Genomic DNA, 19,605 nt, shown 5'->3' with positions numbered 1-19,605 from the left:
GGTGCGTGGGTGGGAAGGAGCTGGATGGTGGGGCCGCTGGGGGGAACGGGGGGGGGGGGGGGGACTAAGCAACGAGACTGAGCCAGCCTCTGTCAGACACACTCAGCCACTCAGCCAGTCAGAGAGAGACCGTCGACGGGTGGGAGAACACTCGCCGGGAAGTGCTCACACGGAGATTGAGTTACCACGGAATTAGATCAGGGCTGTGGGAAACGGCACCTCCTAAACACACTCGCACACTCTCTCTCTCTCACACACACACACACAAACACACGCAGACGCACCAGCCGCACACTTGCACACAATGAGTCGCCAAGGGAGACCTGAGGGGAGATGGAGGAAGGCAGCTGGGCACACGCCAGTTCCAAACAAATGTCTGCCTATACCCCTTAGCTTCCTGGCACGGGCTGGTGAGTGGCGTCTTCAAACCAGCGCTGGGTTAGGCCACACAGTCAACAGGCAGACTGGCATGGTTTTTTCAGAAGGTGGGGGGTCACATAATGTAGGGGTCACCCAGAGGAACACAGCGATCACAGATAAATGAGCTTCTATCAAACGCTTGTGAATTTTCACAGGGAATCACCGAGAAAAGTCAAGGCTTGGGGAGATTTTGGGGGGGGTCGTGATTACATTTAATGATCCTGGCGATGTCAGAGCTAATGTGAAGGACCTTGACGTTCAGGTGTGAGGAGGGTGGTCTGTGTCTGCTCATGACAGAGGCCCCATGAAGAGCTGTCCTGTTGGGCAGGTAGCGCCGTAGAACAATATTTCCAAAATGACATCATAAACACCCCCCCAACTGGATCCTGAGAGGGTCAGAGAAAGGCCAGGTGCGGTTTAGAGGATACGGGTCGACCAAACTCCCCGGAACATGATCGCTCCGAGGATGGGGCGCTCATGTGAGGCAGCGCGCAGGTCGTGATCTTTTCCGGAGCTGTTAATGCTTCTGGTATTAACCGAGCGGGAGCATGGAAGTGCAGAAATGTGTGATATTTTTAAAAGCATGCATCCTCTCAGCGAACGCGCTGGCCGAGGAGCCCGAGGACAGGGGGGGAGAATGGGTGTGTCGGGGACGGCGCGGGAGCTCGTCGCAACAACGAGATTGAGTGAAGCCTGCAGGTTGTGTCTGTCACCACCGGGACCTCGCTGACATTCTGGGAACAGCGTGTCGGCCTGCAGTTGCTCCTTGGTATCAAGACCTCCTCCACACTTGTCCTGCTCCCAGCACACCGCAGTAACAACTGACCTGACGGACGGAGCGCAGGAACAGCTGCTTCTCTACAAGGTAAAGGATTCTCAGGGGGAGCACGCGTGTGTGCGCGTGGAGGGGGGGGGGGGGGGGGGCACTTCCCCTGATACACTCAGTAGACTTTAGTGGTGTTATTGGGGAAAGCCAGATTTTAGAGTACTGGTTTAAGAATTTTTGATGGGTGGGTGGGAGGATTTTGGTAAAGTTTAGGAGGATATCTTGGGGAAAAAATGAAACTAAAAAAATGAAAAAGATACCTGTACTTAATACAAATACCAAAAATTACACCTTCTGTGTTCGGTGGTAAGAATCACTGAAAAGTGAAATTTAAGAAGTCAATTTCCTCATAGAACACCAACTTTTGCTGGATTTCAAACCATATTATTGAACAATTCTAATGTGAAATTTTGTATTTGTGTACAAAACATGTCCAAAAATGAAAGTTAACACTATTAGAACAATGGAAAATGATAACTAGTGCAATAATAAGAGCTGCTCTACTTTCCAATTAGAATGACGGAAGAAGTGTTCAATTTCATATCTTAAATCTTAATGGTGTAACATAAATTAAAGTTAAAAATTTTTGAGATTTTTTTTAATCTTACAATATATAAATATGTTTATTTAGCATGTTCAGCTATATTTGCGCTCCCAAAACAGGCATTTGTTACGCAGCTGAACTGAGACAGTGAAGATTCCGGTGTTTTATATAGTTTGCCTTCTGACCCAAGTGCGTTTAGAGGTCAGACTGTTCACACCTTCTACAGACCACCCTGCTGCCTGTCCACAATCAGGTGCTTACAGGGTCAATGAGATGGTTGTATGTGAACATATTTAATACAGAGCATTTATATGCGGTGTGCAGAGCCTCTACAAAAATGCTTTTCCTGAGGAGAAGAGAGACTCCAGTCAGGAGGGGGTAAAAGTGTCCCTGGGAAGGTCTCTGTAGCAGTCACTGAAGTGTTTGCAGCAGAGAAAAGTGTGTGTGTGTGTGTGTGTGGGGGGGGGGGGGGGGGTCCCGGATCTTCACTGGTGTTGAGGAACCACACAGCTGATAGCAGACAATAAGCACCACACTCTGCTAATAGGTCATGTGCCAAAACAGCAAAGAACCGGCCCCCCACTTGCAGAGGCGCCTGTTGCCCTAGAGGAGGGGGGGTCTCGGCCTAATGGTTGGTTAGCTGATTACAAATTGTAAATAAGTTATATCAGCAATAAAGTTTTCTTATGATCTGCTAGTTGTTTTATTATTTTCCTAAGAATTTGTCATTTCGCAGTCTACTTTGTACAAACCACGCCCACTGTGCCCAACTGGCCACGCCCCCCGAGGGCCGCAGCAGGGTAGGCAGGTCCGCCGTTTAAACTGTGGCACAAAGCCTCTGCTGTCAGTGCCCTGGATGTGTATGACCGAGACGGACTAACTAGTGATCTGTGCAGGCCCGGGAGCGACATGAAGCGCAGCCACAATTACAGCTCCTCGGACAGCGAGCTGGACGATAATGTTGACGTGGAGAAGGACAGCGGCGACGAGAACAGGTGCGTTCATCGTATCACGCCACTGATGCACGCTTTCCCGGACGCCCTGCAGCTGAAAGTGCCACCGAATCGCTTTCTTTGCTCTGATCTGTTGCTGTTTTGCTCTGCAGTCCGCTTGATTCCCACGGCTCGATGTCACCTTCCACAACCACCCAGGTTCAAGCCAGAAAGCGGCGCAGAGGCGTAAGTCAACTAATGGCGACCCACGCTCTGTTGCTTGTTGTTGTCGTCACTGCTTTAAGTTCACATTTATTTTAAAATCCATTTTTAGATCATCGAGAAACGGAGGCGTGACCGAATCAATAACAGCCTGTCAGAGTTGAGGAGATTGGTGCCAAGTGCCTTTGAAAAGCAGGTAAAGCTGCTGCTACTTCCCTCTTCGGGCTATTTGGAATTTTGCTGTACGAAGCTTGATTGGTTTGCCTGATTTCTTCCCAGGGATCAGCTAAATTAGAAAAAGCTGAAATTTTGCAAATGACTGTGGACCATTTGAAGATGCTTCATGCCACCTGTGGCAAAGGTAACAGATCCCTGCTTTTGGCTTTTTTTTAGCCCATCTGTTTGGAAGAATTGTGTAAAACCTGACTGTAACCAACCTCTTGACTCTTCCGCCTTTCCCAGGATACTTTGAGGCTCATGTGCTGGCTAAGGATTACCGGAGCCTGGGCTTCAGGGAGTGCCTGGCAGAGACGGCTCGCTACCTGAGCATGGTAGAAGGTCGGGAGAGCGCCGACCCCCTCCGCATGCGCCTGGTGTCCCACCTCAGCAGCTACGCCTCTCAGAGGGAGGTACACACTGGACTGGAACACTTAGCCTGGGGGGCCACTTACGGGTCGGCGTCTGTTCATCTTCCTCACCCCCTCCTCCTGCAGCGCCCCCAGGGCAGAACACCTGCAGCCAGGGGCAACAGCAGCCCACCCTCTTCCTCCTCTTCCTCCTCAGCATCTTCCTCCCCCTCCTCCGATTCAACTGGAACATCCAGGCTCGCCGTCATGCCCCCCGCGGAGTCCCTGGTGGTGCCCGTGGCCACATCCAAACTGACGGCACCGCTGCTTTCATCCCTGTCCTTGTCGGCCTTCCCCCTCTCCTTTGGCGCTCTTCCTCTGGTCTCGCCGTCGGCCGCCGGCACGATGAGCCCCTCCTCTGCCCTGTCAAAACCCTTCAGACCCTGGGGTACAGAGATCGGCGCCTTCTGAGACCGAAAAGCGGACTGCGTGCAACAGCTGAGCTGTGCCTGTCACCAGAGACTCTGCCTGGTTTGCTTTCCTAGCAAGAAGAAGAGCAAAGCAGTGATTTATTTAGAGTAAAGAACAAGTTGGGAGAGATCGCTCATGGTTTCAGCGTCCTCTCAGTAAGACACAACTTTATATCAAGCCTTTCTGAATGATTTTATGATATGTGGTGGGTTTTTCTTCTGTTTTTTTTTTTTTTTTTTTTTTAAATAGCAACTGATAATTAACTGTGTAAACGTTCTGATTGACAGGAATTGACTGTATGCACACGTGGGAGGAGGTACTTTCCAGACACCTTAACCTCATTTGTCGAGCGCTGTCAGTGTTTAACACATTGTAGAATAAGTTCACTGGAGCTTTGTCTCTCTTGGTATCTGAACATGTGGAAAAGAAGATGCATACAAGTATGGGAAGACTTGTGATTCAGAAAATTCAACTCTTGTATCTATTTGCAATATTTTTGTACCAATAAATCGAGCAAAAATACAAGACCTGATCTAAACTGATGCTCCCCAAACACTTAAGACACAAACATCTTCCCATAGCCGACACACGCAGATTAGTTTTTGTTGCTCTGCTGCAGCTAATCCTGAGTTAATAACGTTAATCAAAGGGCTCTTTTTTTCCAAACTGCGTGCAAGGCAAGTAACTGAATGCGAGAACATTGTTGCCCATTTGAATACACAGGAAATCATTAAGGGCTACAGGAAATCCTTGACAATGTTGCCCTGACCTCACCAGCCCGGGTCAGTCTGAAACGGAGACAATAGTGTGAACAGGATGGGAACATTGGAGGAAACGCTTTAAAGGGGGCAGCGAGCCACAGATGGCTTCATCGGTAAATCGGCGTTTGGCTGCTCGGTGTTGGTTCTGTCGAGAATTTGTCGGTGACGCCGTTTCTATCCCTCCATCCACGCGGCACCTCAGATTTCCTTCCTGTGATCCGCTTCCTTGGGGCTGGAGCCTGCTATCAATCATAAATATTATCTTTATTTGATCCTGAAAATCATCTCACGTCTTTGAAGCCGAATATAACGTTTCTGTAATTAATTGTTGAAGAATCATACCTGCTCATATTATTAATTTTAAAAGAATTAAAAGCATAATTAATTCTGAGCAAACATTTTATTTTTAGGATCTCATTACTTGTGTTCTGAAGGGAAATTTTGACTCAATTTGGGATAAAAGGAGTGTTTTGTTGAATTTTGATTCTGGCTTGAGATGATCTATTACTGCCACCTAGTGGAGGAATAACGCCACTACTTATTCAACAGTTTGCATCTTTGAAGAATTCTATAGAGGATGTTTATACACGTTTAGGTTGACTCCTGTCAAAATTTATGTAATAATACTAAACATCATCAAAATATAACAGGGCTTTTAAGCCCATTTTAAAAATGGGCTGAAAAGGGTGAAGAATGCGATTCTCAATTCCCCATAAATGTGTAGATAACTGGTTCTTTATTTGGCAGTTTACGTGTTCCCTCGTCTTTTGAGCACAGAAAAGTATCAGATGGTGCATGCCATGTCCGCAGAATCTGGGAACCTTTATTCAGCAAAGCTTCCACAGAAATATATGAAGGGAAACACAAGCAGAGAAGGATGCAAGCGGATATAAGTGGGACTGTAGATTTAAAAGAGGCTGTGCTGAATCTAAAGCATCCTCAATCCATTCTCATTCTAATCTGCTAAAGAGAGCACAGGCCGGTGGTGCCTGGTGGTAGATTCACATTCACATACACACCCATAATGCTCACGCTAATAATACCGATGTGGAGACAACAGCACATTCCACAGTCCAAAAAAAAAAATGCTTCGTGCCATTATGGCATCATAACATTCAATATATCACTCCCCAAATACTTTACAAATAATGTCAATAACATTGATTTGGTTTCTGATGGATTCACTATAACAATAAAATCTGAGTAAATGGGAATCTGCAGGCGTCAAAACGGTTGCTCTCATAGGGTGAAGCCGTTCTTGGTAACCTATGGAGGTACACGTAGGTACCGGTTGCGTTCATCAGTACACAATCTGTGGCTTTAGCGTATCGTTACGTTCCAAGCGTGTGCGCTAAGGGGTGCGTGAGAAAGATGAGAGGAGGGAGACGCCTTGGTTTCTTGAGAAGTTCGTAGCCTACCTACACCGACCGCCGTTCTTTACAAAGACACAGAAACATTGTCAGCATGACATCATTCTGCAGCCAACTCACGACACTTTCACGAGAAAATGGTGGCACGTTATTTCGAGAGAACTGAAATGTCACTCCATTACAAACAAACCGTTTGAAAGTGCAGCACAATACATGCAGATGTATGTACTTCACCTACCAAGAGAGAGAGAGAGAGAGAGAGAGAGAGAGAGAGAAAGAGAGAGAGACTAAGAAAAAAGGTATTTACAAAATAAAAGCCTGATTCTCACACTATCCCTAAAATCGACGCTTTCTTCCTCAACATGAGTTTTAATGATGCTTGTTTCCATTGATAATACTGGTAATAGTGAGTACTGGTGGTACTGGTGGTGCACTGTGTTGTGATGTGGTGGTGGGGTCCGGATGCTTTTATTTCTGAGGGGGTAGAGGATGTGAGAAAAGGGCTGGGTGGAGGGACCCTGGTGGACCGAGCCACTCAGGACCAGCGTGGCGTTCATGCTGTCAGTTCTTCCCGCAGCTCCTTGTTCTTGCGCACCAAAGCTGCGTGTCTTTCCTGGAATGTAACAGAGCCACAGCGGTCAGGATGCGGAAGAAGGAGTACAGAAGGTCTGGGAACTGAGTTCTGGGGGCTTTCTCACCTTTTCCTGCAGGCGCTCAAGCATGGCTGCCAGATGGGCGTCGCGGTTCTCCTTGATCTGGTCCATCTTCATCTGGAGTTTCTCCTCGGCCATCTTGCTGAAGTTACTGTTCTCCTCCATGGCCTTTAGCAACACATCCCTCTCGTGCTCCCGCTTTTCTGCCAAAGCCCTCATCACCTGGGCCTCCTGGTACTGAAAGCAAGCAACATCTTTATTTAACTTGTTTTTGGACGAACCAAAGCTAACTGGAGCGATATTACCCACTCTTCTTCGATCCTCAGCTGCCTCCAGTTTCTTCTCAATGTCCTCCAGAGAGATGTCCCTTTTGGGGGGTGAGGGGAAGTTATGGACGGCGTCAGACACCGGAGATGGCGGCTTGAGAATCACCTCAAACGCCTGACCAGACGTGCGCTTCTTTATAGCCTTGACCTCCATGTCTGCAAATCAGACCGACTATTAGAACCGCAGGTCAACAAATGCCAAGCTGAACATTTTATTTCACCCCTGAATGTATTTACAAACTGAGTGACGGCAAAGAAAATCAATGTGATACCTTCAAACTCATGGACGAATTTGTTGCGTGCCTCCGGGTAGAAGCAGGAGCAGATCAGGGAGAGGACAGACAACTCCTTCATCTTCTCTTTATATGCTGGAACACAAATGCACCGTGACATCCTGGTGAGCCTCCCAACATCGCTGGTCACAAATAATCACCAGCTCACTTCAAACAAATCAAGGTCACACACTCACGGGGCAGAAAAGGTGAGACGAGGTAAATGACCGAAGACACTTCTGATCAAATGAAAACCTGTTATGTCCTGAATGAATGAAGAAGTGTTCTGTGGGTGACGATGTCTTTATGGGTGCTAAAGGCTGCCAAGGCCAGTGTGTGAAGTGTCCCCATGCTGCAGGGCTGGCCTTCCCCCTAGTGTTCTGTTAAAGCCAGCGAATATGGCTAAAGCACTATAAATATCTGATATACTGTACGCATGCAGATGCCTTGACTACCGTCATGCTACATGTCATGGCCGACAACAATAACTGCTCATTAGCACAGATGACTAGGCTAATAATATATTTACATGATCTAATATCACTGCTGGTTGCACCTCCAAATAGCCCTAACATTCAATTTTATGGTCTAGTTAGTTTAAAATAATATAAAAAGCAAGTAAAGAATGAATGCAAATGAAATGTGGGGGAGAAGCGACAGGCGTGAATCAAAAGAGACATCGAATTTTTTTTTAAAAAGCCCTAAAAACACGGGATTCTTTAGTTCTTTAAATAATCCCATCGGACGGATTTGAGTGTGCAGCAGCATCAATACATCAGGCCGCTGGAGTCCTCTCATGCTTCGCTAAACGGTCGGTAGCTCAGCATCTAGGGTGGGGTCCGTCTGCATTATGCTGCATGTTGGGGGCCGCGGAGGCAGGAACCGCAGGTGCGGCGGCGTAAATATAGCTGCTTGCTGCCTTTTGGAGCCATTTATACGGATAAATAACAAACAAAACGTCTAAGCGGCGTTAACCTTGACGCAAAACAAGGGCATCTGGGCCGTTTAAATCATTAAAAGAGGAGGAGGTTGGGTTTGCAGACCAGAACTCTCGCCGTCTGAATTGAAAAGACAACAGACCGGCGGTCCAAAGGACGATATTAAGCTGAGAAGGCGAATATCACTTGCATTCATTTTGATTTTTGAAATAACATTAGTGACTGGAACCATTAGAGAGGCACGAGCACGGCAACACCGCGCCGACATGATGCATCGTGTCCACGAGCAATAATCCATCCATCCATCCATCCATCCATCCATCCATCCATCCATCCATCCATCCATTCAGCCCACTTACCGGTAGCTGTTTTGGCCATGGCTGATGTATTTCTCCACAGAGGATGCTGTAGCACTGCTTAGGTGAAGAGTGATGCGGCTTAAGGCACTGAGTCAGCGAACACACCGGCTGGCACGATCGGACGGCAGACGGGAGGTGCGCACGCACAGGAGCGCGCAGCCAGACCCCGCTCTCTCTCTTTGTCTCGCTGTCACTCTCTCCATCTTCTCCTATCGCAGAGGCCGATTTAGCGTGGAGACCCCAGATTCTCTCTGCAGAATGCAGCTGAGTGAAACCAGCGTTATCCAAAAATACCTGGCAATTCGAAATGAGCCGACTCTTATATTTCATTGTCCGTCAGAACCTTTAATAAAATCATCAGGAAACACAAGACTTTATGCAGCATTTGCTCCTATTCTGACATGCAGCCATGTCTGGAGTGTTGATGTTGCCCGATCACTTCCAGAACTCTAATCATAATAAATAAACAAGCACACTTATTTTAAAAGACAGCATACATTTCTTCGTAACTTGACTCACGCCAACATGTTTTTAGAGTTTTTCCACCATCTTCAACAACATTCATCAAACTGGGAACATGTCAGAGAGGTTGCCGTGGCAGCAGAGTGGGCCTAAAGTTACCAGAACACAAGTCAAGCCTTACAGAAGTAACTGAGGATGCTGTAGCCACACATATCATATAGTGTAATCTGAATAACATTATAAATATTTTATTAAATAGATTTGTTCACTGGCAACGACGGCGGCGTAACCTGGTGTCATTCATTATTCAAGTGTTATTAAAACTGTTGCTGGTGATCTGGAAAACATTGCATATATGAACCGTTTCTCTTAATTGCAGCCCTCTAGTTTCTTCTTGATGTAGGAGCCGACCAGAATCTGAGGACGTTGCTGGTAATCTTGGAGGACATCGTGGGAGGTGTTCACCTGATCCCCCTTCAGGCGATTCAGCAAAGTCACACAAACCACAGCCGCTGCAGAAAACACAACATGGAATGAGGGTTAAAGGAGAGACGTTACAGTCGGTCGTGTGCGGCTGCTCTCACAACGCCGTACCTTTTAGGCCACTCATTTTGCACATGGCGGCAAAAACCGACGACTCCATCTCGATGTTACAGACACCGGCGTCTCTTGCTTTTCTCAGGTAATCCAGCTTATCTTTCTCAGTGTAGGAGCAAAAGGCGCCGTCCAAACGGCCCTGCCCTGCACCATTGGGGAGACGGGAGGGGAATATTAAAGCACACATTACAGTTGCTATGGAAAAAAGGAACACAAGCATCCATCTGTACCTTCATAGAAGTCCATTGTGCACATGGTGTTGCCAATGACGGTCTCAAAGCGGTTCAGCTCCTGGCTGCACTGCAGCAGCTCCTTGGCCAGGCTTGGGTCCAGATCAGTGTTGCGCACTACCGTCTTTCCCAGAATCACCTGTTCGAATCTGGGGAGAAAGGTAGGGTCCACGGACTGTTTGGTGATAACCAGGGTGCCCGGCTCGAGCCCTGATACAAAAGAAATGCTCATTCATAACCTGATCATTACAAATGCTACACAGAAGTCAAAGAGCCAATAAGCAAAAGGCCCATTTTCACGTGTTTGAATACAGCATCCTTTAGCTGAACATGGAATTCAATTTCCAATAATACTGCAACTGTCTGCATGTGATACAACAATGTCTGCCTCGGGAGCTTGAGCGCCATCTAGAGATTCCAAGAGGTTTATCTGTGATATGCATAATATTAAAGCGGGGTTATCTGAGCAAAGAAATGCTCCAAGTATCCGTAGTCCTAAAAACATCCTCAACAAATAATCCAAATATTACACATTATAAAACAGAAAGGTGAATTCAGGTGATCTGATTGGTCCTCGGCTGTAGCACACTGCGCATACACCACGGCCTGAAGTGATGTATCGCTTGAGTAGAACACAGTGAAGCCGGTCAATGTTTATTTACTTACCGATCCCACCAGATGTCCCAATACGTATAACGGTAACATCTTTGCAATGTGCATGATGGAGGAGCTTTATCAGCTCATGTAGCATTATGGCGATAGACGGGATGCCCATCCCATGCTGCAAAACAAAACACCATCTTTACACATGGAATCTGGGCAGATGAGTACGCAGACGACATAAGTGTGCAGTACAGAACTGGGCTACATACGCTGACAGATAGTACAGGGCCGATTTTATACATAGCATAGCGGTCAGTCCCTGCACAGATATTAGGATACTCTGATTTGGGGTCGTTCATATTGAGCTCAGTCGCAATGTACTCGATGAAAGCCTTCATCCTCCAGGGGCTGCCGCCGACACACACAAACTGGAAAAGAAGAAAAGAAAGATTTTGGTTTTTTTGGTTGTTTAAATATTGGAACAGTGCTTTTTTGGGTGTGTTTTTCTGCAGTGAAAGCCACGAGAGCGTTACCTTGACGTCACCAAACATGGCCGGCAGGTCGTGGGTTGAGGTCCCCAAGCTGAAGTGGTAGAGGATGTCATTTTTCAGCGCTTCCAGATGGGGGTTGTTCACACACACTGGGCTGAGCGATGGAGGTTGAGAGAAGATTAAAGAGAAATCTAAACACTCCAAATAACACGAGACAGCACATTCGTCGGTGGGAGGGAAGGGGGTGTACGTGACTTAATGTTGTGTCATTTATCTGCGAGTCTCCCCCTTCCTGCAACTGGAGAGTTTATGGCTAAAGAGTGCGGACTTATATATTATATATATATATATATTTCCAGTTCAAGTCAATAATTTATAAAAGAGCAAAACCTGTCGGTTTTTTTTTTTTACATGCTGGCGTCACCTCTTTAAATTCTCCGAATTAAGAGAATATTACTTCATGTGTAATTAAGCAACCTAATGCTGACTTTGTATAGGGAACTTTTTACGCTGCGTAATTTGAAAACCTATTTTCCAGCGTTTATTTCACCGGCGACGTCCATTAGATGATTATAGATTCGGTTTATTGATTAGGGTCACAGTAGATCCAAGCGTTTTAATTCGTGTTGTTTGGAGCGCGTCTCACCTGCTGCATGGCTCGGTTCCATTTCCGTCCATCTTCCTGTGAAAAAGTGTCCCAACATTAACCAAAAGGAAACCAACAGTTCACACACGAAGCGTCGCAAACGGGCTCGGAACGAAAAGCCAACGACCGGCAACATTCACGCCAATTTTAAGCTCGGCTTCCACCGCAAACACCGCTGCGGTCATTTCAACCGGTTCCACCGAGAAATAACGCAAAAAAAATGCTGAAACCATCTCAAAGCTGTCGGGTTTTCACCTAGATGATGCTGCGTTCCGCCGCGCTTGGCTCCTCTCCTGACCTTTTCTGCATATCTGACATCGAAGCCCTGACACCAGAATCCGGCCCAGGTGACGTCACAGTGAACGCGGCGCCGGTGACGTCGATGACGTAGCATCGTCGCGCTGGGGCTGCAGGACACCCGGTCAGTTGAAACTTCCTCAAATAATGATGTGAAATTTACTCCTGACTCTAAGGGTTTCTACTGACACAGGGGACATAGTAGCTGTTTCTTTAAAATACATTTTTCAAAAGTATAAACGATATTGAATAAAGCCAGGAGATGATGTGCATAAAACAATCCCAGGGGTTTCAAATTAATAAAAATATGTTGTTCTTGGAATATTAGTAACAAAGGGCGCCCTTTACAGGAATGTGCTCCTTTAATTTGTGAGGAAATACTCATCTTGTCTATGTATGGATACAGGGACTAAATGTGACATGAAAATATAACCATATGTAAAAATCCTTAATTGGTGTCACAGTAATTAATAAAATTCAGGTTTTGTGTTGTAATTATAGTGTTAAATCCTTTCGTATTGTTTATCTCTTTAGAAACTGTGGATATTGTTGGATGTAAACTGAAAAGTTACAATATTGTCTAGTAAAGCATCCACACACATTCTTGTACTGCTATTCTTGTGAGGACTTTCTTAGGCATAATGCATTACACAGCCCCTTACCCTGAAAATTTGGACTAACCCTCTTTACCCTAACCTAAACCTAGTTCTAACCCCAAACAGTCTTTTGAAATCAAGAGGACTATCCAAAATGTCCTCTTCCCAAAACTGTCTTCACATTGCTAGTAGAATGTGGATTTTTTGGTAAACAGCAAGAAAACAAACAGAAATCTCTGACAAGTGAACATTTTATTTTAGTTTTAATTTCACCCACCTCGGTCAACCGATAGTTTTACAAAATACTAATAATAAAAATAATAAAAATAATAAACTAATAATACAATTTATGTACACCAAACAGCACTCAGCAGAGAAGCAAAGCAAAAAGAGGATAAATACACTGAAAATAAAGCAAATAAAAGTGTTAGTATATCAACGTTGTGCAAAGGCCATTCCAAAAACGTTTTCAAAAATAATAAACATGCAAATAAATAGCACCAAATTAAATCTAAGAAAACCAAAAAGGGGAAAAGTCACAGTCCTCTGAATAAGGGAGCCTTTTTGTAAATTTTCTCATGATGACTGAGGCCTTTCTGCCACCCTAAGAACAGTAAAAAGTAATATAATTAAAGATAATGACAATTTAGTTAGCACAATGAATGCAATCGAGTGGTGTGTAATCACCGAGGTCTAAACATGAAACTCACATTTCTCCTTTTCCTTCATTCCACCATATTTCATGACACTTCAGGTGTTCTTCATCTCTCTGTTCAGACAGTTTGAGACATCGTTCAGTACAGTTACGCAATCATTTTTTATAAAAGGGCTGATGCCAGACTCACCGCCTTGGTTAAGACTATGGAGTAATCGGGCAAGAATTCTGGTTTCTTCCTGGACTCGGCACAGTTTGCCAGAGAAATTAAAAAATCTCTCGAGTATGATAATTTGCCTACAAAATGCAGCTCATGTTAACATTTGTTGGATTTTAAATTCTGAAGAAAAATCTTTTGAGGGGAAAAATAATCACACTTAGTGACTTTTTCATGATTCTTACCTTCTTTCTTTTTATTCGGGCAAAGAATCTCATAGAATCTCTTGATGTCAACACTTGTCTATTGAACACAGATTGACAATAGTGCATTTAACTTTTCTTTAAATGGCTTCAATGTACCAGATATTTCTTACCTCCTGATCAACTTCCTTCATTAGTGCCTGTGCACATGTAGAGGCATAAGGGATGGGATCTAAATAAAGGAAGGGACATGGATACGATTGTCTTAGAATAATACTGATTAAAACAGGAGATTTAGTGCGAAGGCATACCTATTACAACATTAACACAGCGCCGTAGGGGCCTTGCAGGCTCCAGATGTTTTTGGAGGACTCTTCTTCTTGACACCTCCATCCTGTAGTCAGGAAAGTTCAAACCATTTCAAACCAAGGGCACTCTAGGATTTGGTCCTCACAAACAGATCAGTTATGCTGCTGCACACAAATGGGAGTTTAGACGCCTCGACAGCGTGTGTTCAACACACAAAACGTGTCAAGGATGCACAGAATCGTTTAGTTTTATTTAGGAGAGCTGGCACAGATGCACAGAGAAAATACCAATGTGACTTGACGGGATCACTGGCGAAAAACGCCAAAAAAAAAATTTTCCACTGAGTCTTTTGGCAAATAAATTATTTTAGAATGTACTTGTTCTGTGTTGAATGTAACTTGACAGCTAGCGTGAACAGACGGGATTTGATTAGCTAAGCAGTAAACTAAATTGATCGATAACAAAAGCGTAATATTAGTTCAAGAACTGGCTGTTCCTGTATTCTGTTTCTTAAATATGCGTAAATGACACATTTGGAGAGCAAATTGACTTAGAATATCACGTGTTTCAACAAGGTTTTTGTTGGATCATCGGCTAACATTAACCTTAACCTTAACATTGCTTTGTGTAATTGTCAGATTTTAATATTTCCTCACCTACCTAATATCAACGCCAAAATGTACAACTTTTAAAGACTAAAATGCTGACAAAAACAATTCCTAAAGGGATGTTTTGAGCCTAGCCACGCTGAACATCGTCTTTTCTCTGACGAACGCTACGAACATTTTAAATCAATAGAAAAGTGCAAAAGACACGAATTCTTCGAAGAAACTAAACACCAATGATTGAACCCATCACCTGTATTTGAGCAGAAATCCTCAGCTTGTTCTGCACTTGTTTGCTGCAAACATGCCAAAGTAAAACCCGACTTCCGCTCGGCCTCTTTCAAAATAAAAGCAAATCTATCGCTGCTGTGGGACGACGTCAAGTTTTGGAGTTCAGGTTTATTTCAATTTCAAATGTTATTATTGCAATTTAACCACTGAAACACTTCACTTCTTGGCTAGAGGTCAAATACTGTCTCTTCTTGTGGTGAAATCATCACCTAAGTTTATTTTAAAGCAAAGCGAGTGAGAAAGAGGTGGGTGAGAGCAGACACTTCCTGGACATACACTTTTCTTTTAATTAAAAACAAAGCAAAAAAAAGTTTCACATGAAGCAGAGTACAATCATTTACACCCCCTCTCCCAATACAGATGAAGGAAAATCCAATAACCTGTAAACTCAAAAATGTACAAAATTATATTTAGAATCAATTGAAGCCACGCCCTGCAAGATAGTTGAGTTCTTCTGGTAGAAACACCTCACAATGACCCACTGTTTTAATCCAAGCGCCACCATCACACAAGCAGCAGCTGTACTTTTCTTGAACCTATTGGTCTCCCACTCAGTTCTGCCATAGCTATCATCGCCTCCTGACGGGACTCAAACGCTGCTGTTGCAGACCCTGAGGGTTTCCCGCTCTGCTCATACTGCAGCGACACAGATCCCGGAATGAGGCGGTAACCGTAGCAAAAGTCATAGATTTCTTCCGTTCTGATTTGAAACGGCAGGTTGACGAGCCGCACGAGCGTGGGACCGTCGACATGCTCCATCTGGGGACCAAAGTCACCACAAACACCACTTCCTCTGTCTTGCTGACTGCAGGAGCCTGCTGGAGAGGAATCAGAATCCCAGCCCGAGTTGGGCTGACCGTATCTTTTGCTCATTGGCCCATTACCATCGTGAGGATTCCTGTGGTCTGGATACTCGCCAGAGCAATAATTCTCACTCCTCCTGTCTGAATACCGCAGTTTTCTTGGGGGTGGCTCCTGCAGTGGGCTATCACCGCCCACCTGCTGCATCTGAGAAAGTGAAATACATTTCAGCATGACCTCCGACCCGAGAAACCTCCGTCCATTAAGAGCGAGCGCCCTCGTCGCATCCGCCTCCGACTGGAAGACAACCAAAGCCCTTCCCATTCCGGTGCCTGTGTGGTCATGAAGCAGCATCACCTTGTCCTCCGTGATATCGAACCCATGGAAAAAGTCCATTATTTCAACTTTCCGCACATCGAATGGTAGATTCTGCACAAAGAGAACGCATTTTTCAGAATTTGTGCTTCTGTTTTGAGCAGGAGGCCGTTCCCGAGGCCTTTCGGAGTCCCCCTGTCCCTCATCTGGGGCCTGAGTTTCCAGAAGGGCGATCATTTTCTCTCTCGATATGGGGCGAGTATATACCCATCTGTTAAAAAACAACCTTTTTTCATGACTTAACGCCTCACAGTAGTCATGGAGGTTCTTGAACAGCACAAACGAGGATCTGGTTCTCCTCCCGTCGCTGGAAACCAGGTGCAGGATTTGGTCGTTTTGAAGGTTTGCATTCTGAAACAGGTTTCGTATGTCTTCCTTTTCTGCCGTGTAGGACAGATTCTCCAAAAGGACACAGTATTCGTCATCAGCCGGATTGGATCTCTGGGCCAAAGGGGACGGAGCCCTTTGTTGATGCAGATTCCTGTCGTTGCGAAGAGGTGACCTGTCCCGTTCAACGTTGGCCTGCATGTCGACCATCTCTGGCAGGCTTCCTGCATGCTGGTACCAATAATTTGCTGTCGACTTTGAAACCTCCACATATCTGGCCCCGATGTACTGCCTATGCCTCTTGAGGGCTTCATACGTATCGTCGCTGCTTCTAAATTTGACCAGACCATTCCCAGTGTTTGAACCATGTCCATTTTTCAGCAGCACAATTCCATCAATAAGTAACCCATCGAAAAAGTTACTGACATCCATTTCAGTCACAGAGAAGGGCATTCCACGAAGATAGACATACAAGTCCTCAGTCTGTGAAGAACTCTGGGGCTCAGGGGAAGGGGAATTACCCAAATGACCACCTAATCTCTGGCCAACATCAGACTCCACAGATCTTCTAGAACATCTTGGGCTCTCTTCAAATTGCCTCATTTCTTCCAGCTCTGTGATTTCTGAGTTTCTTTCTAGGGTGTTCTGCATCTCCGTTTGACTACTCAGGAACAACTGAACCGGCGAACCCCTAATGCAACCCCCTGAACGATTCATGGCTCTTCTTGCATCTTCATCTGAAGCAAACAGAATAAACGCCTCGTCGTGCTCTCCACCAATAATGTGCACCCCTCCATCCGGAATTTTGAGGCCAGTGAAGAACTTGCGAATATCCTCAGACCCTGCTGTGATTCTCAGCCCCTGTAAACGGATGACGACCACCATGATGATGTACAAACAACAGCACCTGCAGACAGAAGGGTATAACAGAGTATTATTGCCAAAAGAGAATCGCTGCCTCAGCGCCAACTCATTGTGACCTGGAATAGCAATGTCAGTTCAAAGGTGACAAAAGTTTCCACGACGATGCCCATTTCAGCCACTCAACAGTCATCACAGTTGGCTGGGTTATTTCAACATGGAATGTTTCTTGCACATGTAAGCAACTCAGAACCTTTGGCCTCAAGGTAATGTAGCCACTGAGGAAAACCACAAATCCCACGCAAAACCAGGTCTTTCACGTCACTTCAAATGATCACAGCATTTGCGCATTAACCATAAAGCAAAGGACCAATCTCCAACAATACCTGCGATATTTCAGAGTCAAATTGCAACCTGTTTGTACCTTTGAAACTGATTTTGTATCTTGGCCTGAAAGTATTAGTCCTCAGCAACCTTCAAGCTAAATATGATCTTCCTCCCGTCCATTGTTTTCAGTTCCCCAAGCAGTTAGTTTTCCCATATGATGGTTAAAAAAAGTAATTAAACCACCATTTAATTCATCCTAAAAATGTATATTTAGGAGCTATCGAATGATCCATCTTCTTGTAATCCTGATCAGGAGGAGGGTATGATGACAGCAGTCCTGGCAGTCATCAGGCAAGATGGAGAACTCTGGACATCACAAGCCCACACACCATTCAGTGACTGAACCCTTGGGTGGTTGTTTCAAGATTCCATCTTTAGACTGGGAACATAAAAACCAGAAGAAGCACCCAGAGAGAAAAAGTCAGAGAGAGGAAGAAAAATGCACTCTCCTCTCCTCATAGGTCAATGATGATGTCATCAACAAATTTTCTTGTGTCCTTTTTTGCATTTCTCTCCCCTCTGCGCCACCTTTACTGGTATCGCCGACTTCATAGCTGTGCACTGACCTTCTATCCTCCGACATGTAACCCACTCATTATTATAAAGAAAGGTTGTTGTAATTAATGTATTTGCATGATTTATGTGTATTCTCTTCTCTATCTTTCCTTCCCATCTCTGTCCAGCCAGCCATCAGCAGGAGGGTCCCCCATATCAGCCTGGTCCTGCTCAAGGTTTCTTCCTAATAAAGAGGGGCTTTTTTCTTGCAACTGTTGCTTGTTGGCTTTCTGTGAAGCACCTAGAGACAATTTAGATTGTAACAGACACTATATAAAGGGGGGCTGAAGTCAACAGTGCTCATCATGATGCCATGCTGCCTCCAGCCAAATGTCTTCAATGCAATCCTATTTCATGACTTTCATCCACGCCATAATTCCCCTGGTCCAACAACTTCCAATGATGGTTCCAAAATGCATTCTGGTAGAAATAACATTGAATTCCAAAAATGTATTCCGCTGTTCCGGATCATTCTTTCCAACAGTGGACAAATTCGTTCTGCTTTCAACTCCAACATACTTCAGTATTCCCATTAATCACATCAAAGCATTTGGCTGATAATCGCTACTGTGCTGTGGTTATAACTACTTGTTGGGACGTTCATTACTACCAAATAAGAGTCTATACCAGAGCACACAGTGCTGCAGTTTATCTCTAATCAGAAAACCAAAAACACACCACACTGATATAACTTCATCCACTAGTAAGAATTCCACGCAATCTGTCGCAAACACATAAACCAGCACATCCGAAAGAAGCATCAACCAATTGCCCATCGGCTTTAGTCAGTCGCGTAGTTTCACCAAAAGCCTAACAAAAACACACATTTCCACAAAGATACCATTTTATGGTTTATTGGAGAACATGTGTCCAAACGCAATCCACCAAAACCTTCATATTTAGCCACCGTAGTTACGCAGTCAAGTAGGCCGCAGCATTAAAACAACTAACGCCTTCCGAGTACGAGCAAAGACATCCGTTGCTATATTCTAACTTCCCAGAGCAGGACTTACACAATAGATAAGAACAGATTCTTGTGCAAAATCAATACAAGCGAAAAATATTCCGACCAAAATCTCCCTTTTCACAAGTCAAGCAAGTCGACCCCTTTCTTCTTCTTCCCCCTTTCTGTTGCGGCGTTTCCGGTTGGACCCTTCTTCTTCTTCTTCGTCTTCTTTACCGCTGCTTTTCTTCTTCGCGCTTTACGGAGGCTGTCACTCATCTTGTGGCTCGTTACTGCCATCATCACCTCGGGAGTGCGCCTCATAATCCCCGTTCAATAACTTTGAAATAAATAAATTGTTCTTCTTGCGTCACCCCCTCTAAAAAAAGATCTTTGTTTTCTAGCAAAACTACACAAACTTTCAATCTGGCAGGGTCCATAATGCTGCATTGTGATCAAAACTCATTGGATTTGATTGGTCTCTAATCATTAGAGCAATGCAGTAGAAAAGGCCATTCTTTGAAAACCTGAGACTGCATTTATTTTTTAGTTTT

General features: G+C 44.9%; 4 protein-coding genes across 8 annotated transcripts; 1 reads left to right on the top strand and 3 right to left on the bottom strand.

The window, feature by feature from the left end:
- The first annotated feature begins 873 nt into the window (after positions 1–873).
- LOC101077405 (hairy/enhancer-of-split related with YRPW motif protein 1-like) lies at positions 874–4,506 on the top strand. The gene is made up of 6 exons (XM_003966093.3): positions 874–1,285; positions 2,687–2,785; positions 2,896–2,968; positions 3,057–3,140; positions 3,224–3,305; positions 3,407–4,506. Exons 2-6 carry the CDS (start codon positions 2,700–2,702, stop codon positions 3,979–3,981), a joined length of 900 nt encoding a protein of 299 aa, XP_003966142.2. The 5' UTR covers positions 874–1,285; positions 2,687–2,699; the 3' UTR covers positions 3,982–4,506.
- Positions 4,507–5,459: 953 nt separating this feature from the next.
- stmn2a (stathmin 2a) lies at positions 5,460–8,819 on the bottom strand. The gene is made up of 5 exons (XM_003966094.3): positions 8,661–8,819; positions 7,364–7,459; positions 7,075–7,247; positions 6,811–7,002; positions 5,460–6,725 (listed from the first exon to the last, which is right to left on the bottom strand). Exons 1-5 carry the CDS (start codon positions 8,677–8,679, stop codon positions 6,666–6,668), a joined length of 540 nt encoding a protein of 179 aa, XP_003966143.1. The 5' UTR covers positions 8,680–8,819; the 3' UTR covers positions 5,460–6,665.
- Positions 8,820–8,988: 169 nt separating this feature from the next.
- upp1 (uridine phosphorylase 1) lies at positions 8,989–12,058 on the bottom strand. The gene is made up of 8 exons (XM_011605781.2): positions 11,945–12,058; positions 11,690–11,725; positions 11,086–11,197; positions 10,822–10,980; positions 10,616–10,730; positions 9,950–10,159; positions 9,717–9,863; positions 8,989–9,634 (listed from the first exon to the last, which is right to left on the bottom strand). The coding sequence occupies exons 2-8, from the start codon at positions 11,719–11,721 to the stop codon at positions 9,492–9,494; spliced, it is 918 nt and encodes a 305-aa protein (XP_011604083.1). The 5' UTR covers positions 11,722–11,725; positions 11,945–12,058; the 3' UTR covers positions 8,989–9,491.
- Positions 12,059–12,815: 757 nt separating this feature from the next.
- On the bottom strand, positions 12,816–19,583 carry gra (granulito). Of its 5 annotated transcripts, none has more exons than XR_003889098.1 (8): positions 17,591–19,365; positions 14,765–17,212; positions 13,909–13,991; positions 13,771–13,829; positions 13,640–13,697; positions 13,428–13,534; positions 13,293–13,351; positions 12,816–13,186 (listed from the first exon to the last, which is right to left on the bottom strand). XR_003889098.1 is itself a non-coding variant. In XM_029839368.1 (7 exons), exons 2-7 carry the CDS (start codon positions 13,988–13,990, stop codon positions 13,159–13,161), a joined length of 393 nt encoding a protein of 130 aa, XP_029695228.1. In that variant the 5' UTR covers position 13,991; positions 19,122–19,583; the 3' UTR covers positions 12,816–13,158. The 5 variants fall into 5 exon arrangements, 2 of the variants coding, with proteins under 2 accessions (XP_029695228.1, XP_029695229.1); XR_003889097.1 differs by having other exon boundaries at positions 19,122–19,361; XR_003889099.1 differs by having other exon boundaries at positions 19,179–19,281.
- Positions 19,584–19,605: the final 22 nt, after the last annotated feature.

This window comes from Takifugu rubripes, chromosome 7, assembly GCF_901000725.2.
Source record: "Takifugu rubripes chromosome 7, fTakRub1.2, whole genome shotgun sequence".
In the NCBI taxonomy this organism is placed as follows: domain Eukaryota; kingdom Metazoa; phylum Chordata; class Actinopteri; order Tetraodontiformes; family Tetraodontidae; genus Takifugu; species Takifugu rubripes.
Note: the sequence above shows the minus strand (reverse complement) of the source record. Positions and strands in the feature narration are given on the sequence as shown.

Excerpts from the sequence above, each read along its gene's own strand:
- LOC101077405 (XM_003966093.3), top strand. The coding sequence starts at position 2,700 with ATGAAGCGCAGCCACAATTACAGCTCCTCGGACAGCGAGCTGGACGAT. Across the intron at positions 2,969-3,056 it reads CCAGAAAGCGGCGCAGAGGC|ATCATCGAGAAACGGAGGCG; the intron begins GTAAGTCAACTA and ends ATCCATTTTTAG. Across the intron at positions 3,141-3,223 it reads CAAGTGCCTTTGAAAAGCAG|GGATCAGCTAAATTAGAAAA; the intron begins GTAAAGCTGCTG and ends ATTTCTTCCCAG.
- stmn2a (XM_003966094.3), bottom strand. Across the intron at positions 7,248-7,363 it reads ATTCGTCCATGAGTTTGAAG|ACATGGAGGTCAAGGCTATA; the intron begins GTATCACATTGA and ends TCTGATTTGCAG. Across the intron at positions 7,003-7,074 it reads CAGCTGAGGATCGAAGAAGA|TACCAGGAGGCCCAGGTGAT; the intron begins GTGGGTAATATC and ends GCTTGCTTTCAG.
- upp1 (XM_011605781.2), bottom strand. The coding sequence starts at position 11,721 with ATGGACGGAAATGGAACCGAGCCATGCAGCAG. Across the intron at positions 10,981-11,085 it reads CCATGTTTGGTGACGTCAAG|TTTGTGTGTGTCGGCGGCAG; the intron begins GTAACGCTCTCG and ends CTTCTTTTCCAG. Across the intron at positions 10,731-10,821 it reads GCCCTGTACTATCTGTCAGC|CATGGGATGGGCATCCCGTC; the intron begins GTATGTAGCCCA and ends TTTGTTTTGCAG.
- gra (XM_029839368.1), bottom strand. The coding sequence starts at position 13,990 with ATGGAGGTGTCAAGAAGAAGAGTCCTCCAAAAACATCTGGAGCCTGCA. Across the intron at positions 13,698-13,770 it reads TGAAGGAAGTTGATCAGGAG|ACAAGTGTTGACATCAAGAG; the intron begins GTAAGAAATATC and ends TGTGTTCAATAG. Across the intron at positions 13,187-13,292 it reads AATGAAGGAAAAGGAGAAAT|GGTGGCAGAAAGGCCTCAGT; the intron begins GTGAGTTTCATG and ends TACTGTTCTTAG.